Genomic DNA, 27071 nt, shown 5'->3' with positions numbered 1-27071 from the left:
ACACTTGCACCCACTCATATTGATGCAGATCTGTGAGATGTTTGGGTGGCTCTTTCGATCGATGTAACATCCCTTATTCATGCTCAAAGCAACGTGCTGGTCTAGGGTTGCATCCGTGGGGAATACTAGGATCTGCACCAGATCTCCAGGCCGAGTAAATCACTTACCAGGTACATTCAGGACTTAATCGTAGTAGTCATTATCTATGCATATGTACCAGCCATACTCGCATATCTCTGGTATTGAAAACGAGAATACTTTTCGGATGTTGTTGGAGATGGCGTTTTAGCACATGCAATTTCAGTAGTCTTGGTGACCATTGGTCGGTGCATATGAGTATAGAATACTGGGATCCGCGGACTTAGAAATGTATCCACAAGATGTTGCAGCATAAAACGATCTTTCCACGATCCAAGCATACCGAAGCGGAAACTCAGCGCGGCTCCGCGGAGGCTGTGACATTATTCCACACTTTCGGCTTTCCCCGAAATTATGGCGATCATGCAAAGTATCGTAGGATTATTGGTGTTTCTTTTCTTTTCTTTTCTTTTTTTTTTTTTTTTTTTTTTTTTTTTTTTAACTACTCTTCTTCCAACAACTCTTACAAGTGGCGTAGCGGTTAGTCTACGATCATATCAAGTACTACGCATTTATGCCGATAGGCCTCGTACGAGTATGGTTGTTCTGTCCCTAGCATTGTAATCCAAAAAAGAAAGATAGTGAAAAGGGGAAAAAGAAAAGGATATACATATCGCAGCCTCTGTCTGCTATGACTTCCCCATAAAATAAGGTCATAAACGTTACACATAAAGTTCATATGCAAATATCCCGAACAATGCAATGCATATGCGACAGGGGCTCCATGAATCAACTAGCCAGTTATGTTATTTCCAACCCCATACAACTCTCAACGAAGTATAACCACATGTCGTAACCTTCTATAAATGTAAATGTCCGTCATGTAAGTAATAATGTTCAATTCCTACCGAGGTGGTTGAAATGCAGCTGAGTGGCACAGTACCGAGTCTCATACTAGATATTTTCGAGGTTACGACTCATTCCTTTTCTACATCATGTGAAGTACTCGATGAAATGCCCGGATTCTCATGCCAATTATCCCAGCAGCATGGACATCACTGCATCTCTCGTGCATGCCCTAGGGAAGGAGAAGTAGTATATAAGTAATCATGAAACTCCCCGACCTAAGGTAGTCATTCTGAAGGAAACTATAGAAAGGAAATCTACGTTCTCCCTTTGTTCCTTTTCCTCGCACAGGTCGTTCTTTTCTCAAACTAAAGCTAGACTATCGGAGAGTACAATGTACTATCTCAAATCTCCTTAGTTAGCTGCACTTGCTACTAGTCTGTGGCTGACATTCGATGGCTTACAGCTGGATTAGACGCTGCTGACGGGCACGAATTGCCCGATATGTGCCTAGGGGGGTCTTAATTTCAAGTAAGTGCCTGACTACAGAGACTACTGTTATCTAATACACGACTCATGATACTGTTCTGATCCTAATCTAGTGCCGGAAAAGGTACTACTACTAATGGCGCCATGTTCCGTCGGCCTATAGCAAGTGCCAGATAAGGCATACTACCCCTGCATCAACTCCCGGCTAGTAATTGGGACTTGCTGGACAATATGGCGTGTGCGCTAGCGACTGCACTTATAACGCAACTTCACCGTCAGCTCTTGAACCTCTTCCTTCCCCTTCTCTTTTCCCCCAGGGAGTAGAGACCCGGAGGAGCGGGATCCGACGTTCTCAAAATGCCCTTCACTAATGGGGAGGGCAATATGCTCCACTTCGACCAAAAGCAATTTGACTTCAACCTTCAATTCGAGACTCTCTTTTTCTCGATTATTCCTTCCATCCTGTTTATTCCATCGTCGCTATGGCGAACTCTAGCAGGGATACGCAGGCCCGTCGTGGTGAATGCACCCGTCTTGCAGTTCATCAAGATAGTACGTCCTCTAATGCTGGGTAAACGGTTTCTGCCTACTGACTGCTTAGGGGGCCATCGTAATCTACGCTGCCGTAGAACTTGCTCTCCTCATACTCGCCGCGGTCGGCTTCTTTCACATTAGCCGCATGTTTATCGCTTCTTCCGTTCTCCAGCTGCTATCAGCCCTGTTCATGCTGACAGTGAGTATGGTGGACCACAGCCGCAGCCCTAGACCCTCCATGCTGCTGAACAGCTACTTGTTTCTTACTCTACTCCTGGACATTGCCCGAGCGAGGACTCTATTCCTGTCGTCAGACTACATTTCCGAGGTCGTATATAGCAATTTATTCTGTGCATCGGTCGGGCTGAAGACCGCCATCTTGGTGCTAGAGGCCTGCCAGAAGGCGAAATGGGTAGTCTGGGATGCAACGAAACACAGCCCCGAGGAGACGAGTGGGATATTCTCCCTTGGTGTTTTCTTCTGGCTGAACAAGCTCTTCTTGGCTGGGTATAGACATACCTTCACCATCGAAAGCCTCTACCCCCTTGACAGTACCTTCGACGCACATGCCCTGCATGAGGAATTCGCGAGAAAAATGGACTATACCAAGTTAAAGGGGGATAAATTCGGCCTTCTGAAGGTGCTAGTACGTACATTGTGGGTGCAACTACTCCTTCCTATTCCTCCGAGGGCGGCTTTGATTGCGTTCTACATCTGCCAACCTCTATTCATCGAAAGCCTCGTCACGTATTTGTCTCAATCGGAGCCCGGTCCAGATGTGGGATATGGGCTTATCGGCGCTGCCATACTCATCTATTCCGGGATTGCAATCTCGTACGGCTTGTACTGGTACTGCCACCATCGACTGCGGACAATGGCCCGCTCCATCCTAGTCACTGAGACGTTTAAAGCCGCCACCAGAGCTCGGATGGGATCAGGTGATGATAACGCTGCGCTGACACTTATGAGCACCGATATGGAACGCATCCGAATGGGGCTTCGCTTCGTGCACGAGACATGGGCGAGCTTGATTCAGGCTGGTCTCGCCGCCTGGCTGCTCTATCGGAAACTTGGGGTCGTGTTCGTTGCTCCTGTAGGCGTGGTGGTAGTCTGCTTCGTTGGATTAGGAATTCTAATCAACTACACTGGGGACTCACAGCGGTCTTGGATGTCTGGGGTCCAGAAGCGAGTCGGGCTTACAGCCACCGTCATTGCCAGCATGAAATCACTCAAGGTATCCGGTCTTGCTGGTCCCGTGAGGGAGTATGTGCAGCAGCTGCGTGTCGATGAACTCGCCGCTGGTGTCCGATACCGCAGGATCATGATCATCGCCGCTGTCTTCGCATTTATACCGCAGTTGATCAGCCCTCCGTTAACCTTCGCGTTTGCCCAAAAGACGCTGAATGCCTCGACCATGTTCACCGGTCTTTCATTCCTGACTTTGTTGACTCAGCCGCTGTCGCAGCTCTTCCAGTCCGTCCCAGAGCTGGTTTCAGGCTTGGCCTGCCTGGGTCGGATTCAGGCATTTTTGGAATTGGAGCCTCGTCGGGACTATCGGCAACCCCTTATAGAAGCCCAGAGTGGCGGCTTGGAGAATAACTCCAATTATATCGTTATCCGAGCCGCGAGCTTTGGATGGAAACCAGACAAGTTTGTCCTGAATAATATCCATACTCAAATTCCCACATCGTCCCTCACGATGGTCGTCGGTCCAGTTGGCTCAGGAAAATCCACATTCTGCAAGGCCCTTCTAGGTGAGATGCCCTTCAGCCAAGGTAGCATCGCGATGCAAACTTCCCCACGCCACGTCGGCTTCTGTGAACAAACTGCTTTTCTGTGGAACGGTACAATCCGAGAGAACATCGTCGGATTTGCCCCTTTTGACCGCGAGCGGTATGACCAAGTCATTGAAGCCACTTCCCTGCGCTTCGACCTCGCTACCCTGTCCCAGGGGGACCAGACGAACATCGGGTCGGATGGTGTAGCATTATCGGGCGGGCAGAAACAGCGTCTGTCTCTTGCGCGAGCACTATACCTACCATCCAACCTTTTGGTCTTGGATGATGTGTTTAGTGGCCTGGACGCTGATACTGAGGAAAAAGTCTTTCGACAGGTCTTTGGATCAGATGGTCTCCTGCGACAACGGGGATCAACGGTGGTTCTGTGCACCCATAGTGTTCGGCATCTCCCAAGCGCGGACTACATCATCGTCCTCGGAAACGGCACCGTTGAAGAGCAAGGCACCTTCATTGATTTGTCCACCCGTCCGGGTTATGTTCGGCGGTTGAAGGTGGGACTGAAGCAGGAGGGCGAGGATAATAATATCGCTGACGATGAGCCTGGTCCTGGTCCGTATCAGGAACATAAAGACCAGGCGGAGGCTGACAACAAACTCCAACATGAGATCACTGTCGACAGCACGCAATCATCCACCCCAATTACCCCAGTTGTGGCCACCGCGCGGCAGGTAGGTGACGCCACCGTCTATAAGCTATATCTCAAAAGCATGGGATGGTTTGTGGCGGCTTGTAGTCTTTTCTTTGCGGCCCTGTGGGGTCTGTTCACCAATTATCCAACGATCTGTGCGTCTCTGCTGCTCCCCTCCATCTCCAATGTCCTTAATAACTCATTGTATCAATGCAGGGCTCACATACTGGAGTGACGCGACCGACTCCGTCCATCCTGCGCACTCCCACTCCTACTATGCGGGCATCTATGCCCTCCTGCAGGTCTGCGCCATCCTCGCCCTCCTCCTCCTAGGGGTAACGCTCTTCATTATCTCGGTAAAGAAAGCCGGCGCCAATCTCCATCAGCAAGCCTTGCGTACCCTGATTCGTGCCCCGCTCGCCTTCTTCACTAAAACCGACACCGGAGTGGTCACGAATCTCTTCTCTCAGGATCTCAACCTCATCGACACTGAACTCCCCGAGGCGACCCTCAACACCCTCTTTTGCGTATTCCAGTCGGTTGGCCAAGCCGCCGTGATGCTTACCTCGTCCGTCTACCTAGCCATCAGCTACCCGATCCTGGGCGCCTTGCTCTACTTCGTGCAGAAATACTACCTCCGTACGTCGCGGCAGCTACGATTGCTCGACCTGGAGGCCAAGAGCCCGCTGTACACGCATTTTCTTGACACTCTGAAAGGGATTGCCACGCTGCGCGCCTTCGGATTCGTCCCGGAGGACATCCACAAGAACGCCCGTCTAGTGGACTCCAGCCAGCGCGCGGCGTATCTCCTTCTTATGATCCAGGAGTGGCTGAATCTGGTGCTTAATCTTGTTGTGATGGTCATCGCGGCGGTCCTGACCACGCTGGCCGTCCGGCTACATTCCAACTCGGCCTTCGCCGGTGCATCCATGTACTCGCTCATGACCTTCGGCGAGAGCCTATCCGGGATCGTGATTTATTACACCCGACTTGAAACCTCCATCGGCGCGATCGCACGACTGAAGACCTTCAACGAGACCGTCAAGCCAGAGGACCGTGACGGTCCCGGAGAGGAGGACATCGTCCCAGACACAAACTGGCCGGTTCGCGGGCTGGTCGAGTTGCGCGGTGTATCCGCCCAGTACAAATCCACCACCCATAGCGTGTCTGAGTCTGACTCTGAGTCCAACTCCAACTGCATGGCAACAACTTCTGGTGCCACCACTACTGAGCCACAAACCTTAGCCTTGAGGAACATCACTTTAACCATCTCCCCAGGGGAAAAGGTCGCCATTTGCGGCCGCACCGGCAGCGGCAAGTCCAGCTTCCTCGCTCTCCTGTTGAAATTACTCGATCCACTTTCCTCTCCTTCAATCGACCATGAGAGCAGCAGTCTCAATGATGACCAAGGTCGTCAGAGCGCTCCGGTCTTGATCGACGAACTCCCACTGCACCGCATCCACCGCGCGACTCTCCGCCAACGCCTCATCGCCGTCCCCCAGGACCCCGTTTTCCTGCCCGACGGCTCCTCCTTCCTGGCGAATCTCGACCCAACCAACACTGCAACCCCGGAAGAATGTCAGCAAGTTTTAGAAGCGGTCCGGCTGTGGGAATTCGTGCAAGAACGGGCAGAGGGGCTGCTCGCGCCGGTCACGGCGGGGACTTGGAGCGCTGGGCAGAGGCAGCTCTTCTCGCTGGGACGGGCAGTCCTCCGAGCTAAGATTCGCCAGCGTGCACAGTCTTTATCCTTCCGCAACGATGCGGGATCCAACAATGCAGCGCAAGGCGGGGGAATACTCCTTCTCGATGAGGTAAGCTCCAGCGTAGACCGCGAGACCGAGCAGATGATGCAGGAGATCATTCGGGCAGAGTTTCGGGCGTACACCATCATCGCGGTCAGCCATCGGCTCGAGATGATCATGGACTTTGATCGGGTAGTGGTGATGGACCGCGGGGAGGTCGTTGAGGTAGGGAATCCGGTAGCCCTAAAAGAGGCGTCTGGTACGAGATTCGGGGAATTGGTGGCCGCCGCTGGGGCGTAGGCAACTTCTCATTATTCTTCTGAATTTGACTACTAGCTTCTACCCAGGCACAACTTGATTCAGTTTTAAATGGAATCATGGCTATATGTAATTGTACCGTTGACGGCGAAATACAATCGAACACCGACCAAGCACTAAGAGACAACAGGCACATTCGCACTCGCAGCGTCCAAAACTGTGCCTACAAGCCCCCCGCAAAACGCGCATACAGCCCTAGCAAATGCCGTCGACTGACTCTCAAACGCATCAGCAGATAGCCAATCCACGGACATCCTATTTGTTTCCCAAACATGGGATATTGGCATCAACGGTGCACTCAAGGGCATGGTACTTGAATGGGCAAAGGAACCATATACAGAGGAGGTGGGAAATACCGGTGCTAACATTGCAACATACACTGCTAGCTGCCATCTGGGAAATGAGTGCCTGTTCGGTCTAGGAATCCGTTACAATGAGGGAGATAATGTACGCGGAATTTGGATTGGCTAGAAATCGTCGGATTTACGGCATCTCTGGCAAAATGGACTCTTCGTGGATCAATAAGATAGGCTTCTTGTTTGGTTAGAGTTTCTCCTTTGGAGACCACGGGTGTCGATCGTTGAATTGCTTATAAGCTTGGATATGTTCACAGCGTGCCTTGATTCAAGGGTTTCTTCTCTATGCTGTCATTTGGAAGCAAGGTATAACTACTATCACAGAGTTACCAATTTTTAATACACAATGAGTAGCAGTATCTGCGGCTATACTCCAACTAAAGGTGCAGTACCTCGGCCGATTTGATGTTCTTCCCTTCCCGCCCCTCGCCAAACCGACCAATAAGAACCCTTCATTTTTACCCATCCTTCCTATATAATTCAAAGTAAAGAAGTAACTGGTGCCTTCGGGCATTTGGTCAATTTGAAACGATACAGAGAAGATTAGCATGGCCCCTGCACTAAGGATGACACGCTCAATCAAAGAGAAGCTACCAGTTTTTTTTGCAACTTTTACGGACGCCTTTTGAGAGGTATGCTGTTTTGGAGGTCTCGGGTGTGGTTTGTAGAGGGAGGGGGTTCGAGTCGCGACGGAGTTGGCAGTTCTTTTCCCCCCACCCCTCTCTTCCGGCTTATGCGACAGTTGGCCAGCAGCATTAAATGGGGTGATGTTAAGGGTCACTGGGTTTCTGGATATTTAAATGGGGCCAGAAGAAGACATTAGATTCAAATATTACTTCATAATGGGGCATGTGATTTGCACAAGCGTAATGGGGAATCACTACAGTTCAAGGGGTCGATTGAACTTTTCCTTGCGATGCGAAGAGTTGGTTCTTAAGGTGCGCAGTCGGAAATAAGAGATACAATAAGCTGTTCGGTCCCATACTCCTTGTTCAATTTCAACTTCTGGTCTGATCAGGATCATAGTAATGACCGACAGGAACGTCCCACTAAAACTCCTATCAATCCTGGGTGTATAGCTTCCTAGTAAGAATCGCCACAGCCCAGGTTCCTGCATTTTGTAGCACGGACTAAAGAATCCTTTGCTGTTTTACGTGCACAGTCAGGGCTTAGTGACGGGCCTTATACCGAGGTGGGCAGTGCCACCGTGGGGCGTGGACGGCAAGTTTAATTGTCGTACGTAGGCCTGCGCGGGGTAGTTAATTAAGACTTTTGGAGTAGGTAATAGACGGTGGCTTTATACTTGCATTTTAGAGGTTATTCTCGAAATATCCGCTCCGGACGGCATTCTTTCTGGATCATTGTTGTATAGTTGGTAGGGTGATGATAACTTATTTTGTTTAACCCCGCCGACGCTGTAGAGGGTAATTTTCCTCGCGCTGGTGAGATACTCCTTCTTTAAAGGGTCCACCATGCACATTCGGTGTGACAAACCCTTTGTTACTATTCAGGACGGCGGACGCGCCGAGCCGAGTTTCAGGAACGGCTTGAATCGAGACGACTTCATGCCACCTTCGGCGGAGGCTACACCTTATCAGGCAATCCTCGCTGGAGCATTAGCGCGAACATCTCCTTTTCTGGCGGATATAGGTTGATGCACGTTATTCGGAGCGGCTTGGCGGATTGTGAAGGAAGGCCATCGCCGAACTCTCGATTGGAAATTACATCCGAGCCGTGCAAGGTAGCCCGTTGCCGGGAATTAATCATGTCTTTTGTATTGAGTCATGGTCGTTGATGATCAGTTCTACGTGAACGGAACTGGGTTAGCCTGCGGGGTTATATTCACACTGCCTTATAGAGTTGTAAAATGAAGGTTCCTGCCATGCGACGACGCTCGGTCCTGCTGGCCTGAATGATCGACATGAAGTATTCTGCTTAGTTCTAAGCACTGCACAGACACGAATACTAGGGACACTTGATTGCTTTGAATCATGGCGGGTTCCGCACCGCTCCTAGTTATATCCGCTGGGATGGCTGACTTTGAACTAAGAAGCATCCTTGCAAAGCAGCCAGAGGCAATCAGAACCTTCTACCGGATCAGATGGACTCGATTGCTATATATACATATTTCTGCTGGATTCTAGGCAACGAACTTAGTTTGCGATAAAGAACAACGAACTCCGAGTCTTTTCGTTGACACCACTTACAATAATCCGAAGTTGGACCCTCAAACCCATTGAGGGACTGTCCCTTCGGTGGAACGAACCCACTATAGACTAAATGATGGACATGCTCGGCTTCCCAGTTGGTGCGAGTGGAGAACGGCGGCCATCCGTCGACGGTCATAAACGCGCGTTGAAGGAAGCTGCAAAACGGCCCATGTTGATTGGAGCCAACTCTAATCAGATAAGGCTCCGTGGATGGGAATTAACGGACAGGGCAGAAGACGGCCCGGTGGAAAATGTCATTACCATCCATCATTATGCTTATTTATAGTGGGGGGCAAACAACCTGGTCATCATTATCTGCTGTTTCTCGTGGCAGCTGGCCTGCTTTCCATTCGCCTTGTTTCTTGAACTTCCCTGAAATTACTTATCCTTTGCTGTGCACTTTTCTTGAAGCCTGTCTGGCCTTTATTTTATCTACATTATCTAGTCTGTCAGCCACTACAGCCGGTATTCTATCGCAAATACCCTGCTGATGTCATTCCAGTCAATATCATACAATGCAGGTCCCGGTATTCTGGCACTCAATTGGACGGCGGCGGCCATCGCCATCCTGGTGATGATCCTGCGAGTCATTGCCAAACTCCGCATTCGACATTATGCTGTGAATGACACGGCTATGTTATGTGCGCTGGTGGGTTCCATTAAATTGGCGAAAGTCATGTTCAGCTGATTAATGCGCATCAGGTACTAGCTCTGGCGGCATCCATCATGATCACTTTGGCTATTGCCCATGGCTACGGGCGACACTTTTGGTCCCTGAGCCAGGCAGATCAGGTGCTGGCCTTGAAGTATTACACGGGCTTCCAATGTCTATCGATAATCGCCACTGGCGCTGGAAGAGCTGCCTTTACGCTTTACCTATTGAATATCCTACGTCAAGAGAGGTATCTAGGATGGATCCTGTGGTTCATCTTTGCGCTGCAGATCGTCATCAATAGTGTCTCGGTGGTTACCATCCTTGTGCAGTGTCAGGACGTTGACTCTCTGTGGGATGTGCATGTGAGCACGACATGCTGGGATCCAAACGTCGAGCGTATCTACGGCTATGTACAGTGCTGTATGTTGATTGACCCAACCAGAAAGAACGAGGACACTGACAGGTATGATAAAGCGATCAATACTGCATCCGATCTTTTCCTCGCCGTCTTCCCAACCTACACTTTCTGGAGCCTGAGCTTGAAATTGCGCGTCAAAATAAGCCTCGTCGTGTTGATGGGCTTTGGTTTAGTGTTCGTATTCTTTCGACAAGTGGCCTACACATAATCTCAGGTCGCTAACTACACACTCACAGAGCTATGGTGGCCTCGATCATGCGAATCGTCCACCTGGGTTCTATCGCTGAGCGTGGCGACCCAACCGCAGTGACGGTGCAACTCACTCGATGGGCGCTGGCGGAGTGTTACCTGGTTATCATCACGGCCTCTATGCCATGCATTCGGTCCCTGGTTATCGCGTCTGTCCGAAATATCTCGAGTGGCAACCGTTCGCGAGTGGTCGGATCACAATACAAAATCAGTCCGCCAATTCCCAGTCGCGCAGAATACAGCACCTGGGCGGATGCACCGCCACCACACAGTCGAGAATATATTCTGAGCAGCTATCCTATGGAGCGGGAACGGATTGGTGGGCGCGCAATCACCAAACAGGTGGATATCACGGTGATCAGAAATCGCTCGAGAAGCACGAGGAACGGGTGACTATTGCGGGTAATGATGAGCTATGTATATATCTTATGTCTGGTATCCACTACCAGTGGTTATGTGTGATGGACTGCGATGAATGATATATATTCACCCTACTGGGATACTAGTACTGTGTGATGATGATCTGACAAATAGTAGGACCCAGATCGGTGGTATGAATGCTTGTCGCCTTTCAATCTTCGGGTACACCGAACCCCTGAAATCCCCGTTGTGGTCAACCCCAAAGACCAGCCATGGTTTTAGGAACTCAAGGCCGTTGATTGCCGAATGCCGGCCAGTTCCTCGGCGTGGATGTGGAGAGACGGGCGGCGGCGATCCGTGGCGACTCTCCACCACTTTTCTACCCCAACAAGCGTTCACTAACCCAAACCCCGGCTTGCGGGCTTATCATTTGAGTGCCGAGGGCCGAGCAACTGCTCCCTGCCCTCTCTTAAACAGCGGTCTATCATTCCATTCCTCTCTCCTTCCTTCATCCCTCGCAGACGGGCACATATACTACTAAAGACCATCTCCCCTCCTTATTTTTACCTTCGTGATCGCCCATTCCTGTACAACCCTACCTTATTAATTCCCCGATCTCCCTCTTCTCCTCTTCCCCAGGCGTTTTCCCCGCACGACTCCGCCATGCCTGTCTCCTCACGCTATCCCCCCGTCGACATTCCAGACCTTGACATCTGGTCTTTTCTCTTCGAACGCAAAAATAAGCCTTTTCCAGATGACAAGGGTATGTATATCACCTCTCGATCATCACAAAACTCCATGCGAAGTACTATAATCAAATTATCCACTTGCGCGGCTGGTATACTTCGTTCAAAAATTCCCCGCTGACATCATGCAGTAATCTACCAAGATGCGGACACACAGCGATCCTACACATACCAACAAGTCAAAGATGCCGCCCTCACCTTCGGCAAGGGCCTCAAGGCCACCTTTGACTGGAAAAAGGGCGACGTCCTGGCCCTCTTCACCCCGAACAGCATCGATACCCCAGCCGTGATGTGGGGTGCCATCTGGGCCGGCGGCATCGTGTCGCCATCCAACCCAGCCTACACAGCCGAGGAGCTGGCCTTCCAGCTCAAAAACTCCGGCGCCAAAGTCCTCATCACTCAGGCGCCCTTCCTCCCGGTAGCCACCGCGGCCGCGAAGGAAGCCGGCATTCCAGAGGACGGAATCATCCTCATCGGCGACCAGCGCGACCCCCAAGCGCGCATCAAGCACTTCACCTCCATCCGCAACATCTCCGGCGCTACTCGCTTCCGCAAACCCAAGGTCAACCCATCCCGCGACCTCGCCTTCCTGGTCTACTCCTCCGGCACGACCGGTGTCCCCAAGGGCGTGATGCTCTCACACCGGAACATCGTCGCCAACATCCTCCAACTCGCCGAAGGCGAAGCCGGCAACCTCACCTGGAACGGCGGCGTAGACGGCACAGGAGACCGCATCCTAGCCTTCCTCCCCTTCTTCCACATCTACGGTTCGCATCTCCCCTTGGCCCCTCACCTTCCACCAGACTCCCACTAACCAACAACCCAGGCCTAACCTGCCTCCTCCACCAAACCATCCACAAAGGCCTGCACCTCTACGTCATGACCAAGTTCGACATCGAGCAATGGTGCTCACACGTCCAAAACTACCGCATCACATTCAGCTACGTGGTACCCCCCGTCGTCCTCCTCCTCGGCAAACACCCCATCGTCTCGAAATACGACCTCTCCACCCTCCGCATGATGAACTCCGGCGCCGCCCCGCTCACCCAAGAACTCGTCGAAGCCGTCTACGCCCGCATCAAATGCGGCATCAAGCAAGGCTACGGTCTCAGCGAAACCAGCCCTACCACTCACACCCAACCCTGGGAAGAATGGCGCTCCACCATCGGCTCCGTCGGTAAACTCCTCCCCAACATGGAAGCCAAGTACATGACCATGCCCGAGGACGCGTCCGAACCCGTTGAAGTCCCCGCCGGCGAGGTCGGCGAGCTGTACATGCGCGGCCCCAACGTCTTCCAGGGATACCACAACAACCCCGCCGCCACAGCGGAATGCCTCTCCGAGGACGGATGGTTCCGTACCGGTGACGTCGGGTATCAGGACCCCCAGGGCAACTTCTATATCACGGATCGTGTCAAGGAACTCATCAAGTATAAGGGCTTCCAGGTTGCTCCCGCGGAGTTGGAGGGCATTCTGGTCGACAATGAGGCCGTCGACGATGTCGCGGTTATTGGGGTCGAGAGTGAGGCCCATGGTACCGAGGTGCCGCTGGCGTATGTGGTGCGGAGTGCGAAGAGCTTGAACTCCGGGGTGAGTGCGGCGCAAGAGGCGGAGAATATCGTTAAGTGGTTGGATGGGAAGGTGGCGTATCATAAGAGGCTTAGAGGGGGCGTGAACTTTGTGAAGGAGATTCCGAAGAGTGCGAGTGGGAAGATTTTGAGGAGGCTGTTGAAGAAGAAGGCGAAGGAGGAGGGCGTTGGGGCTGGGGCTGCGGGGCCGAAGGCGAAGTTGTAGTTGTTTTGTTCCAGATGATGTCTTGGGTTGTGGATAGATCATGTGTCGTGTACATAGATTTATTTTCTTATTTATTTTTGGTCTTGGATACTATGATAATGCTACTATCTACGGAGTAGTGTTGGAACAATTATTTGATTGAATTGGTTTAGTCGTATTAACATTCGTTTCAATATCATTATCATGAATATAGCATCATCCTGAATATCATAAGTATACGGAGAAGACTTACAACCCAAACCTCCTCACCATCCCCTCCACATCCTCGCCTTCAACAGCATCCACCCCCTCTCTCGCAACTCTCTCAACAGCAACCTCCACATCCTCCCCTCCCTCCAACAAATCCAACCACCCCTCAACATCATCCCTCGCCAGCAGCGCATCCGCCACAATGGCCACATCCTCCCTCGACACATTCGCCCTGCCCTTCTTTGTCTTCCCCAGATCCACCTTCCTCGTCGCAGGCGTATCCGTCAACGTTCCCGGTCGCAGATTAATCGCCTGCAGGGGCTGCGCGGCCCCCGCAGCAACAAGCTTCTTGCGCGCCGCCGCCAGCGCAGTCATGTACTCGTCCGCTTCGAGCTTGGCCTTGGCGTATGCGGGGAGGACGTTATAGAAGACGTTCTGGAGACCCGCCCATTCGTCGTCCGATAGCCAGGTGGGTTGCTTGCGTCGGCTGCCGATCCAAGAGACGAGGAGGAATTTGCGTACGCTCGGGTGGGAGAATGAGGCGCTCAGGAAGTGCTTCGCTGCTACTTCGTCGATGGCGTGCGTGCGTGCGGGTCCGCCTTTGCCGCCGGCTCCTATGGTTTTTTTGTAAAAGGGGTGGTTAGTTTGGGTGGTGGTGGTGGTGTGTATTTTGGGGGACCGTTGGATGAGTGGATAGGGAGGGGCGTTGGATGTGATGTGTGGATTTGAGCTGGGCTTGCAGGTGTGCAGGGGTGGGTGGAGGATTATGATGATGATGATGCAGATTGTCTTAATAGGATTGTGGGTATGTTTCAATCCCAACCACGGCTTTTTGCATGGTTTGGCGCATTATACATACCTGCAGACCAGACGACATAGTCTGGGGAAACGCGGTCGAGGATGTTCTTGGCATCGGCGTCGCTTTTCACATCGTCGAGACTGGAGAGCAGGACGTTCAGTTTGCCTTTGGTGCCTTTGCCTAGAGCGAGGATCTCGTTCTCGTGCTCGGCGTTGCGGATGACGCTGGTGACGTTCCAGGAGCGGGCGAGGAGAAGCGGGGTCAGTTGCAGGGCTACTTTGCCGTGGCCGCCTAACAGGAGGACTTGCATGGTGGTGATGGATCTGTCGAATTGATTGATATGTTAGATGGAGCTGGAGCTGTATCGGTTTAGTGGAAATCTGATAGAGAAGATTGAGAGCTGGTATGTTTGATTGAGCTTGATGCTCCAGAGTTGGAGCTTGTTTTGTTAAGGCCCGGCTCGGTGCGGAGAACGGATTAGTAATGCCGAGAGGGGTTGATGTTTTTTGAGCTGTTTGGCTGTTAACTAACTTACTGTAAGAAGATACTGTAGTAAGTAGGTAGTCAGTGGTTACACCGCGGTCGGATGGCGTCATGTGCATGACTGTCTGTTCTGTCTACGGCGTTTCGATTCATACGCAAAGTGTCACAGCTCTGCAGGCACCAGCTCTTCTAACTTTTCTCCTACGATGTTGTGTTCGTGCACAATGTCTTAGGTGCTGCAAGGGTGAGTGTGGGATAGAAAACCCCATTGTCCTTTGCAGTAAACATCTCCATGGCAGCCAGCCAGCCAGCCAGCCATCTGTTCGATAAAGATCCGCCTTGCGATGCCCCTTGATAAAACAATTTGTGGTGATGGTGTGGTTGTCGATCAGACGAGCCTTGCCAGGAGCCGGATTCAAGGCTGGACTGTTATTACTCGGCAATCAGGGTGTGCGTATCACACTAGGATGTTCCAGGAGCCCATCTCTCCTCAATTAAGTGTAAAGTTCCAAACCAAGACCAGGTACATGGCATTGGGGATATGAAAGGAACTCGCATCTCTAACCCCCGCTGGAAGTGAAACACCGGCCGATCGGTTGGAAGGAGAAGTTATTTCCGCGCGAAGCTTGAGCAGCGGACGATTTTGATCCCCAGGACCCAGTCGATCGGGGATGGATTGGTTCCTCTCCTTCGCAATTTTTCTTTCTTAACGAGAAAAGAACCTCGAGCCGTGGCCGATGCTCGCTCATAATAGCGGAAATTATTTGTTCGTTCGTTTGTTAGCTAGTAAGTTAGTGGATGTCTGGAACCTAGGTTGAATGGGATTAGTCAGAAATGCTGTCCTCTTCTTCTTTCCCCTCTTCATTATGGATCTCGGAGATTGAATTAATTAAGGGAAGGTCGAAAGGACTGATCTGGAACCCTCGGGAGGAGTCGAGGATTCTTGGTTGGGCCTTTCTTGGGTCTGGTCCACCACCGGTTAGCGATAATTCCAGCGCGGGAAGAGATGGGGGTGTTGTGCCTTGACCTTGGCAGCATCTGCTGGTTCTTGTCTTGTCTTGTTTATACTAGATGAATGAGATGACAGGCTGCAGGAGAGGATGGAGACGCGGGATGGGGACGAGATTAATGACTTCATGATGATGTGGCTGACTATAGTCGATATGATTTACTCCAGTTATGATTATTTCTTATCTTATGCCGCGTATGCTAAACCAAGTAAGTAAGATGAATGATTATGGCAGTGCACCCACCGACGTCGTGCCTGTGCCTTTCTTTGTTTGTTTGTCTGTGCCAGAGTTCTACCGAACGAGCGGAGATAATCCGGCCCAAGTCCCGTCTGGTCTGCCACTACCGGACTCTTTCTACAAATCTTACCCATTAGCTTCATTGCAAATACTCACTGTGTGCTCACGAAGATTCTAATATTCTCTCCTCCTTTTCTACTGTGTACTATCAGTCAGTAGTGTATAGTTTCCGTACCACTGGGCGTAATGACTAACCAAAATATGGTCTAGTCAGGGGCACGACTGGCTGGCTGACAGACTGCTAGTCTGACTGCTGGCTTGATCCTGTGACTGGACTTTAATTCCCTTCGGGGTGAGGCTGCTCTCTCCTGGGAAAGCCCCATCCGAATAAAGGCGGTACCATACCCGTAAGGAGGAGGTGAGAGTAGAGCTAGTTGGTCATCAAAATCCAAAGTAGGTTCGACCATCCAACGGCTGTCAATTTCTTTCCCGAAACCAGACCCGTGACCCTGACTCGGTCACTCTACTTTTTCTGTCCTGCTATCCCCCATTCTCTTAAGCATCCACCAAATGCTTAGGTTCACCAGGAATATCAATGGAGACCGTGGATGACGTACTGGATCTCGAACTTCACAAACCGGTCCACCTTAACCAAAAGCCTGATGAACCATGCCGCCTGGTCCGCACGAGAATCCGGTTCCCAGTGTGATTAGTCAGGATTATCACTTGTCGGAGTTTGAACTTTCTTGAGAGACGGTTCGGATTAAGGTGCTCCTCAGGGTTATATCCCCATGCTGCTAAAACTTGCCTTGCTGATGGCCCTGTTTGGCTAGCGAGTCATGCTGGACCTCTTGTTTGCCCCCTCTCTCAAAGAGGGGTATGCGCTATTTCATGCATGTTCAATTATGGCACTGGGTGCGCTCCACGGAGTACTCCGGACTTACAGTATCTAAATCAGTATTTGACATTGGTATGGCGCGGGAGGAGAGCTCAGATTGCGGAGCACTTCGTATGCTTTGATCGCGACTAGCTGCATCGGATACATGTCCATGCAGGAGGACTGCAGGCCATGTACTCCGATTGCGTCCGTGAGTCTATCTAGGACGATGCGATAACCGTCTACTAATGCCGATGATATCAAATACTCGCGTCGACAGTAGCGTGGGGACAGACACCTCCGACTAATCCTACTATCGATCCAGTAATATGATGGTGGTGACATGGTGTAGTCTACCCGACGGCAGTCGAGATGATCGTCCCGCTCGTCCAAATTTCCGGAACCCCTCTAGCGGTCTTGGGATAAAGTTCAAAGGGCATGAAACAGCATCCGATAGATAGGTCATATTCTCGCGAGGGTGAGGTGGAAGAAAGTCCCAGTTCAGCTGGTCGCTTCAGACTTTTTGCCTCTGAAGGTAGCGCCCCCCGATTGCCTGATGAAGAGGGTCCCTGAAGGCAGCAGTTGCTTCACTAGATTTCAGAACACCACCAATGAAGTTTGTTTGAGGGGGGTGCACATCACAGCGTTAAGTGAAGGGTGCCCTGAGCAATACTAGCCACTTAACTACTTAATTCAGTAGTACTCGAGGTCGCGAGGACTTTTTTGAGGCTTAGGCTTCAGCCCTCAGCCCCAGATCGGCCCACATCCCGTGAGACGCGGTCATAAATGATTGTGTAAGTGAAATGTTTTCGATTGTCTTTACTTTCCGTAAACGAGATTGGGTTTCCGGTCATGATGAAAGAGAGGGATATTAAGATTGCTGTTTGTTGCACTATCCCAAAGTTAAAATGGCATTCATGAGTAGTAAGTTAAAGGAAAGGTCGGCGAGAAGTGGTTGTTTTGTTGTCATCAGTAAGAGAAGAGAAACAAACAAACCTTGGCAGGTACTCTATCTAAGTAAGTAACCTCCTTCCCAGCCAGTTCCAGGGACGACAATACGGTAATAGGATTATAGGAGTGGTAAGTAAGGTACCCGACCAGGACCCAGTGACCAGAGCTCCATCCGATTTGCAGTTCATTTCATGGTTGGTGGAGCCTGCAAGGGGCAATTGGGTCCTGGTCGGCGGTACCGTACGGTATGGACAAGACTCATCCATGGATTTCGTGACAGTTTAATCTGTTTCGGGTTCTGTTATGATCCAGGCACCGGAGTACAAGTGGAGTCGGTGCCTGAGGGGAATTAATATGGTCTGCCCCCAGTTTCAAGCTGGCTGAAAATTCGAGGTTAAGAAGTAACTAGCAGTAGCTATTTTGCAAGGAACTTCTTCACAAGATTGGTTATCAATTGCGGTGAAGAACAAGTAAAGAAAAAGAAGAGAAAAAGAAAATAACATTATAAGGACAGCCACGCTGCACTGAAAATTCGGCCGTCGGAAGATGAAAAAAACACATTGAAATGGGATTGGAAAACTGGCCAGCGAATCTCGTGTCGATCCGCTTTGGGTTCCAGCGACCATCGCAGCGCTGGCCAATTGGGCCCCAATAATGCGATCCCACATAAAAATAATAATAATAATTCAATCCAGTCATTCAGAATCATAATCCACTTTCCACGCTTCTGCTTCCCCCCGTCAGCTTGTGAGGGACGGAGAGAAGTCTGAAAAGTGGTAGCCCATTGAGTCAATGTCAAATCATTGGCTTTGATTAAACAGGCAGTAGAAAAAAAGAAAACAGAAAATGGAATAATACTTTGGGACCTGAGATGTGGAAGATGAGAAAATTGGGGACAAAAAAGACCAATACAGTAAACTCCATCAAGAAAAATAAAGGGTAACCAGAATGACGATCGAAAGGAATCCAGATCCCTTCTTTTTTTTCTAGTCTTCCATACCTTCCAAAGCGATCGTTGCTCTATTTTTCCCATTTTGTTTTATTTTCCATTCTACTCTCTCGCCTTCCTCCAGCTCTCTCTCTCTTCCTCTCTTTTCTTTTCTCTCTTGCATTGCTTTCTCGCGTCGCATACTTTTCGGTCACTGTCTCTCCTTTCCCCTTCACCCCCTCATCCTCTTCCATATTACCGGAACCACATTCGTTATTCAATTGCACTTTCAACGCCGTTCCCTCGAACTATCGACTCCAGCAATCAATTTCTTGGGGGTCACTCTCCACCGGATAGTATCCAACCGGCTTCAGCATCAAATAGTAATAATCTACTTACTCCGCTTCCGCTGTCGACGGCGCAGCCACATTCCTTACCCGGCTCATGCAGACGCCCCTTCTGTCCAATCCGACCGATATTAGCATCTATCCTTAGTTCTTGGACTTGGTATCTTCATCGCTAGCAATTATTATTTCTCTCGCGCATTATCGACCTAAAACCAGCCCACCCGGCAAGCGACGCTTACTATTGGCAATTTGCTCAACCTCTCCTCCGTTACACTGGCATTCCCAGGGGATGACCGGGAATTTGGAATAGCGTCCATTCCTCGAGCTATTCCACCACCACCATCACCCTCGTCCCATCCATTCGCTCATTTCTCTCTCGTCCTAGCTCTCACCTGGTAGGTTCAAGACCCATTGAGCACCCTTCCATTGTGCAACCTCAGCATATCTGACGGCTTGGATCTTATCCAGGATTGGCTCTTCGGTGTAGGTGTCGGATCGGCTGTCACTCCCTTACACTGTGAACTTCGACTGTCGGATCTCCACCCCCTACGATCGCCTTGACTGTCGCTCTCTACACACCGCCGTCACACCATCATGAACCGATTTCGCAAGACAAAGAAGGAGAAGGTGAGGGAAGATGGCGAGTACTCCGAAGCCAGCTCGGTCAGCCTCAGCTCTATGTTGTCAAAGAAGTCCAAGAAGGAGGAACCCGAGGAAAAGCAAGACTTCGACCTTTCCAATGCATTGCCCTCGACCGACGACTTTCGCACCAGTCTCCTGATGCCCAAACTATCCGCACGATTCAGCATGTTGAGGGAACAAGACGATCCAGAATCAATGATCGGAAAAGCCAGCGACGACAGTGTGCTCTTCCCCCGGCGTGCTTCGCGATTGAACCTCTTTGGCCACAACCCCAGCCTCCTGTCGGACATTGACGAGGTCTCCATTGACGGCAGTCGGCCGTCGATGAACCTTGGGCGCACTCACTCTCTCGCCTCGGATAGCAATAATGGATATGGTACGGACGACGATCCTTCCCAGCAGGGCAGCATTATGAGCCGGGCTCGTCGAGCTGAGGGCAACAACTTGTTCGGTGGACGACAAAAGGTGTACAAGATTCCCTCCTCCAAGACGACCTCAGGAGGGAACACAGAATCCGGACGAATGGGGGGCCGTGCGCTATATGACCATGATTTAACCATGTCATCATTTCAACGACTGAAGATAGCCGAGCGCGAAAATGCGGCGACAGAGGACATACCGCAGGACAGTCCCACTCAGGAATCAGAGGATGCACTATCGAGCGCTGGTTCCACAAAGCGAACAACTTTCTCCTCAACGGCATCTGGGCCCATTTCGAATGGGCGTACATCAACAGCGGCAACATCTTTCGACGAGCAATCTTTCATCGCACCTCCGTCGCAAACAAATTCGGCGGACACGCAAGCCTCCCAGTCTAAGCCGCCAGTGCCGAACATGGCTCCTGAGCGTGGCTCGGTCAAAGCCCGCCGTCTGTATGGACAAGGTTTGGCACAGTCAGCGCAGAACCAGCAGACCTCCACCTTGCAACGACTAGAAAGCCTGAGCCGCCAGCGCGGAGCGGGTCCAGAATTGCCTCCCCTGAACCGTGCCTTTTCTAGAAGCGCCACAAACTTACGCGACAGGCTGCAGCCACTCACTATTGCCGAACCGGCCGGCACCAATTCGCGGCCGACCAGCCCTCCCTCGCTGCCCAGGTCGCCAGAACAGTCTGCCCGATTGAATCCCAGGGAACCGCAAACTCAAGCAGATTCTGCGTACGGTGCCCCTCCGCTGAGTCCTCCCGCCAGCGAGAATGAGGATAAAGCCCCCCTGATGGCCGCTCTGAACCCGGAAGACCATGGGAAAGCCACAGCAGCCGGCCTATTCAACAAACCCAACAGCATGTTTGATGAGAGCCAGTTTACACGACGTCAGTTGCAAATGCATCAGGGAAGAAGCGCGCCGCCTCAAGGGCGACTACCTCCCCTGCCTGTCCAGGCTATCCCCCAAGAGCGCGCCGGCCGTGCCAGAGGGCTTTCCAACACGAGCTATGCGTCCAGACCAGGCTCTGCATCTTCTCACTATAGCGAAGCTCAACGGCCAGGCAGCCGATCCGCGGTCAACTCCCCTCCCACAAGAAATGACAATGGCACGTTCTTCTCCAACCCCAGTCCTAGTGACTCGGAGGATGACGGCGGTGCTTCCCGCTACGCCACTGACGAGATCCACCCCGCGCTTCGGCCGGAGACACCCTCCAAACCATCCACTCCCACTAGTGAGCACCGGAGCCCTTTGCCTGAAGTCAGGTACTCGGATCTTGGTGACCTGAAGCCTATCGCGGAAAATGAAACTATTGAGAGTGGACTCGGTGATGATGATGGCCTTCCTGAGAAGCCCGATTCACCCACATTGGGACCGGCTGGCCTGGGTCTGAGCGGCCTCGTTCGTACTCACTTGCGATCCAACAGTGACAGATCGTCCATTTACCCGCCTCCTTCTCCTGGCCTTCCTTCAAAGACTACCGACACCGATATCCCAGAGGAGCCGGTTCTGCAGAACCATGCGGGTGCCCAGAACAGTGCACACTGGCAGAACGAGCTTATTGCTAGACACAGACGCGAAGGTAGCACGGAGACACAGAGGGAGCGCGAAGAATTTGCCAATGAGTTGGCCGAGAGGCGCAGGAAAGTGCAGGAGAAGCTTCGAGGATTTGCAGAGGGAGAAAGCCGGTCGGCCAGCCCTGTTTCAGGCCGTCAGACCCCGGATTTCACCCCAAGCAAACCCGGAAATGCCTTTGCCTTCCTGAAGAACAAGTCAGGGAAGCAACATCTGAAGGGTGCAAGGGGCCTCAACCTTGCTAATGCATCCACCCCGGCTTTGGTCTCGGACGACATGTGGCGCGAAGAAGAGGAGAGACCATCGTTCAACTTTGCGAAGCACTCCAACTCCAGCTCGCCACATATCGCTGGAGAAAGATCCTTCCGCTCCAAAGTCTTCGGGCGCAGCAGCCAGGAAGATTCTCGCGAGTCTAGCCGCAGCCGCGGTGCATCTCCGCACTCCAGCTTCCGTTCTCGCCGGGACCGTTCAACCTCGGATGCCTCTGGTCGTTCCAAGAGTCGCACGCGGCGAGACAGAGATGGACTGGAGACCCTGGAAGAGGTCGCTCACGGTGTTCATAGGCCGTACGCGTTCCCTGATTATGACCAACATGGTCTGGCTTCTGTCCCAGCTTCCACTCGTGCCTCTGCCGAAGTTAGCGAACCCGTCACGTACGATCGGTCCGCCTCTGCCGCTTCCGGAAGATACCGTAGCGACAGTCGATCTGCGGTCTCGAGCTACCACGAACGCCCCTTTTATCCTCCAGCTCCAGCTGCTAGCACTACCTCCCTGATCGGTGCTGCTGCCCCACGGCCTTCGCCTATCGCCCCCTATTCTGCCAATGCCACACCACCTTTGGAGGATATGTCTCAAGGCCATTCGTTAACCCCGGTGACCACCAATAGCTCTACCACTGCACCTCCCCCGCGAGCTCCGGGTCATAACGCTCTCCACAAGCGACCAGTCACCAAGGCGCTGATCTCCGAACCAAGATTTGTCTCCTGCACTTCGAACGTACCGACCGTTGGTCTCCCTCCCGGCGCAAGCTTGAGCAATGGCAGGGAAACGCCTCCAGTCCCCCCTATGAACCCTCGCCGCCGCCGCCAGACCACCACACAGACTATCCTTGGCGCCCTGAAGGGTGAAAGACACGAGTCACAGTATGCGCCATCGCTCGACGCAGCTATGATGGAAGAAACCAGCAATTTCTCCGACGATGGCGAGAAGCGTCCCAGATCCCGTGCCCGACTACGCAAAACGTCCAGCGAGGGAGGCAACCTGAACGCAAAGGCGCGGCAGCAGCTTCAACACCTGATGTCTGAGGCACCGCCAGCCGTTCCTTCATATCCACCACCAAAGATTCCCATGGATGGAGGCATGTTCTAATCCTCATCCTCAAATCACGAACCTCATTCAATCCTTTCTTACTCACTTGTCCCTTCCTTCCCTATTTCCCTTTTTCCTTTTCATCCTCTATCTCCTTCCTTCATTCACCTACCATTCTCCGATCATGATGTATTACTCGATGTCCTGAACTAGCATTCTGCATTTTAATGTTCGATACCTCTCGTTTGGAATTCTCGCATACATCATGATATACCAACAGCGTTATATTGAGCGGACAGGACCTGGCTGTCATTGTTTCCTATTCTGTGTGTGTTCATTTCCCATTCATTCTCATATCTCGTCTAGCGGATTTTCCTTGTGTTCTATATCATATCATACCATATCCCACAAATTCAGGTTTAGCCTATCAATACTGAAAGATAATCCAAAGATTGACAAAGATATCCTTCCTATCCCTAATAATAATAGTAAATGACTACTTCATCGACGACCATTCCTATCCTCCCTCGTAGTATTTTTCCCAATCCAGAAAAGCAAGCCTATCCTCGAATCCCTAGGTTCTCAACTCCTGGCAGCCACTTGTAGCAGCAAAAGCATTCAACATGTTAACCAATCAAAACCTCTCTACCAACCCAGCAAAACCCAGGCAATCTAACAAGCCAGCAAGCCAGCCAGCCAGCCCAGTGAGACCAGGCACCTCCATTCACTCGTAATAAACGAATCGTCAGGCCAAAACGCACCCAAAAATAGTAAGGTTGTGCAGAAACGAAGAACGGAGTGGGTCACGTGTTTCAGGAAGCCCTGTTCTGCACGATGTCTGCGCAAACCCTCACCACCATCTCCGTTATAGGATTCACATATAGATACGAGATGCATGCATTGCATTCTTTCTCTTCCTTTCGCGGATTTTAGTTTTTTTGGGTGGGGGTTCTCGAGATGCATATGTAGTTTGGTGATTTACTAGGGATCTAGCTATATAATGAATTTCTTTTGAAAGGGAAAATAAAGGAAGTATGATAGATTGATTCTACGACAGTATCAAGACCAAAAGTCTCTGTGCAGATCCGCACCCACCCCCACGGGAAGAAGTCATACTCCTATTGCATGATCGGCTAGGGAACTGAATTACCCATACGGCTGGAGATTCTGAAGCACGAAAAGCAAAGTAACAGAGAATCTGTTTTGTTTGATCAATTTAGTAAACTATCTCTCTGGAGTGCATAGTGAATTAGTAAGAATGTAAACAAGGTTATTCTTTTTCTTTTCTTTTCTGTTTCGTGTGTTCAAGCTCTGACTATATCTATCTCTCCGAGAAATAGTACTTCGAGGAAGTCAGTCAGATTCTGAATCATCATCAAGGTTTCTTAGGATTAGGTGAGTGGTTTGGTTGTTGAGAAGATCATCATTATCATCTCATCATAAAGAAGCTGATCGATAATCGGTTCGACAATAGTTCCCATCAATCTTTGCTGTGTTGATTCTGATTGCAAAACTATTTCGATAGGCGAGGAGGAAACGCGAGTTAGGTGAGTAATGAATATTCTTTCGTTGTTGTGTTGTTTCTTTCTTTTCTTTCCCTTTCTCTTGCTCATGCCGCGTTTAGTGGTGTACGTCGTTATGCCACGTCGAAGCGAGTCTTTCTGCACGTCCGAATTACCCTGCGTCATTGAAGACCTTGACACGTACTTCTGGATCTCACGAAAGCGCGGCGAGATGGGCCCGGAAATTCGTCGGACTAAGTCTGCGGACCCTGTCCTCCCTTCCGTGCCCCAAGTGGACGGACCGACCGAACAGCGCAAGGCCACCAAGAAAAGTAAGTCGAAGAAGAAGAGTAACAATAAGAAAAACAAAAACAAGGGAAAAGGCAAAGCTGTTGAGGTTGAGGTCGCGGTCGAGGATAATGTTGTTGTTGCTGTCGTTGATAGTGGCTGTGACGTGGCCAAGGAGGGACAACAACAGAAGCAGACTGAGAACGGCGATGACCATCGTGATGATGATGTTGCTGCTACTGATAGCGCCATTTCTACTGCTGCTGGTGGTGAAGAAGTCAAGAATGGTGATAATATGCCTCCACCCTATTCCAGCGCGGGAGAGGACACAAGCATTGGCGAGCCTGCCTCTTCGGTGGTGACCAACTCGCCGGTGGCCAGAATGGCACCGGCCGCCGAAGCAGCTGAACTCAAGGCGAAGATCTTGGAAGCGATGAAAAGAAAAGAAAGACTCGAACGCCAAATCCAAGAGGAACGCAACTCTAGTGCTCAGGCTAGCTCGTCTCAGAGATCTGTGCCTGCTAAGTCGGATACTTCGTCCATTAGCCAGCGACGGCCTGACAGTGGTTGTGTCGACAATCTTTCGCACGTCAACCGTTCGCAGCACAGTCCAGTGAGTGAGATGCGTGCCACAGGCAATCATTCGCAACCTTCCGCCTCAGTCGTGGACTATTCTTCTGAAGAGGCTGTACGTACTTCGGGCTCTCGATTCGATGAACCAAACAGCCAGGACCATCATCGTGTTGCTAACGACAGAGAAACTCAACAGTACTGTCGGGCTCACATGCGGGCACCTTGCCGCTTTGATCCAAGCTGCTGTGTTCATAAGCCCATTCAAGGATGCAACTGTCCCCCGAGATCGTCTTGCTGTTGTTCGCACCACAAAGGCGACTGCTGCACCTGCTTGACATATCTCAATACTGTGTCGGCCAAGAGCGACACTGAGACACCCAGCGATGTCGGTCAAGGTATGGAAGGCGGTAGTACGGTTGCTGAACGCAACACTTCGATTGGAAAGAAAAGTGAGTTAATTGTGTAAATGACACTCTGTTCGGATTTCGAAGCTAACAGAGTGCCAGGCGTGGTAGATGAAAGAGGCAAGGGTGTGGATTCACTTTCGACACATCTCATTCAGTTGTTCGAAAGTCGTGAGCTATGCGATTTTCACTTCAAACTGACGTCGTCGAGCAATGGCTTGTACCAATCCACCATAATCCCCGTGCAGGTGGCCGTTATCGCTCGCAGCCCGTTCGTTGCCGCGCTCCTGCGGACCCAACTTTATCGGGAAGGGTGCCGCGAAATTGCTGTGACACTGGGCGACCAAGTCAACTTGATACAGGGATTCGAGCAAGCTATTCGCAACCTGTATGGGGCACCCCTTCTCCACGGCGAGCAGCTGAGAACCGAGGCCCTTGCAGTACTGGGGTACACCGAAGAGTCTCAAAGCATGTACCCATTCCCGATCAGAACAGCCATGCTCGATTTGGCCTTTTCGTACGCTGCATCTGGTGCCTTCCTTCACGTCAATGGCATCCTCGAGGCAGGCATCAGAATGGCACTGGAGCTGATCGACTGGAGCACTGTCGAAACAATCATCCACTTTGGGCTCCGTGTGGATAGATTCTCAATTATCCTGGAGGGCACCGAGACTCCTCCGGGCAGTCCTCGCGCCAATCATACTCGGTCCGGACATGTCCTGGTCAGAAACCGACAGCTCCGAGACATCTGGGCCCCATTGCTGGTCAGAGCCGCGTTGTCGTTCATCGCTGAGAGCATCGATGACAAGTTCGTCTTGTACTCTCAAGCCCAAAGCCTGCATGTTCCAAACCGTATCCCAGAGAGCTTGAACACTGGACCTGGTGCCATAGGCTCTGAGCCGGGATCTGCCTCCGCGAACTCAACAACGACTGAGAGCAAGCCAAACCGCGAGACCTTGGTCGCCTCCGCTGTCCTGATAAGCCTCCCGTTCGTGCATCTGCAAGAGGTGTTCAGGACTTTGAGTGCACGTCGCGTACTGTCTAACAACCTCGCACAAGCGATAATGAGTGAGAGGGAATCACGACGGCTGCAGGCACTGCGAGAGCTTGGCAAGAAAGGCGAGATCAATGAGAAGAACCTCCCCAGTGAGATGAAGGAGTTGGGCTACGGGGAATATCTTGTCTTCAAGAGTGTCTGCAAGCAAGGCCAAGGACCCGTGACGGTGACAACAGAAGTCAGTCTGGAGAGGGAGTGGATTGGTTGTCGGTCGCCAGACGCCAAACAGTAGCGAACCACCCCTGCTCTCCCTGGTGAC

At 51.4% G+C, this 27071-nt stretch overlaps 6 protein-coding genes across 6 annotated transcripts; 5 read left to right on the top strand and 1 right to left on the bottom strand.

Annotated features, from left to right (window-relative positions):
- Positions 1–1770: 1770 nt before the first annotated feature.
- AKAW2_70414A (putative ABC multidrug transporter) lies at positions 1771–6416 on the top strand (the record flags this gene model as incomplete). Its single annotated transcript, XM_041682992.1, has 3 exons — positions 1771–1965; positions 2015–4529; positions 4591–6416. The coding sequence occupies 3 exons, from the start codon at positions 1771–1773 to the stop codon at positions 6414–6416; spliced, it is 4536 nt and encodes a 1511-aa protein (XP_041547298.1).
- A 3074-nt stretch (positions 6417–9490) lies between these two features.
- On the top strand, positions 9491–10715 carry AKAW2_70413A (uncharacterized protein; the record flags this gene model as incomplete). Its single annotated transcript, XM_041682991.1, has 4 exons — positions 9491–9649; positions 9703–10075; positions 10130–10247; positions 10310–10715. The coding sequence occupies 4 exons, from the start codon at positions 9491–9493 to the stop codon at positions 10713–10715; spliced, it is 1056 nt and encodes a 351-aa protein (XP_041547297.1).
- A 630-nt stretch (positions 10716–11345) lies between these two features.
- Positions 11346–13222, top strand: AKAW2_70412A (acyl--CoA ligase; the record flags this gene model as incomplete). The annotated part of the gene is made up of 3 exons (XM_041682990.1): positions 11346–11445; positions 11560–12195; positions 12255–13222. 3 exons carry the CDS (start codon positions 11346–11348, stop codon positions 13220–13222), a joined length of 1704 nt encoding a protein of 567 aa, XP_041547296.1.
- Positions 13223–13450: 228 nt separating this feature from the next.
- AKAW2_70411S (uncharacterized protein) lies at positions 13451–14520 on the bottom strand (the record flags this gene model as incomplete). Its single annotated transcript, XM_041682989.1, has 2 exons — positions 13451–14025; positions 14271–14520. The coding sequence occupies 2 exons, from the start codon at positions 14518–14520 to the stop codon at positions 13451–13453; spliced, it is 825 nt and encodes a 274-aa protein (XP_041547295.1).
- A 5117-nt stretch (positions 14521–19637) lies between these two features.
- Positions 19638–23048, top strand: AKAW2_70410A (uncharacterized protein; the record flags this gene model as incomplete). Its single annotated transcript, XM_041682987.1, has 1 exon — positions 19638–23048. The coding sequence occupies one exon, from the start codon at positions 19638–19640 to the stop codon at positions 23046–23048; it is 3411 nt and encodes a 1136-aa protein (XP_041547294.1).
- A 1578-nt stretch (positions 23049–24626) lies between these two features.
- On the top strand, positions 24627–27044 carry AKAW2_70409A (uncharacterized protein; the record flags this gene model as incomplete). The annotated part of the gene is made up of 3 exons (XM_041682986.1): positions 24627–25466; positions 25548–25800; positions 25858–27044. The coding sequence occupies 3 exons, from the start codon at positions 24627–24629 to the stop codon at positions 27042–27044; spliced, it is 2280 nt and encodes a 759-aa protein (XP_041547293.1).
- Positions 27045–27071: the final 27 nt, after the last annotated feature.

Source organism: Aspergillus luchuensis, chromosome 7 (assembly GCF_016861625.1).
Source record: "Aspergillus luchuensis IFO 4308 DNA, chromosome 7, nearly complete sequence".
Classification (NCBI taxonomy): domain Eukaryota; kingdom Fungi; phylum Ascomycota; class Eurotiomycetes; order Eurotiales; family Aspergillaceae; genus Aspergillus; species Aspergillus luchuensis.
This window is presented reverse-complemented; position numbering and strand designations above follow the sequence as displayed.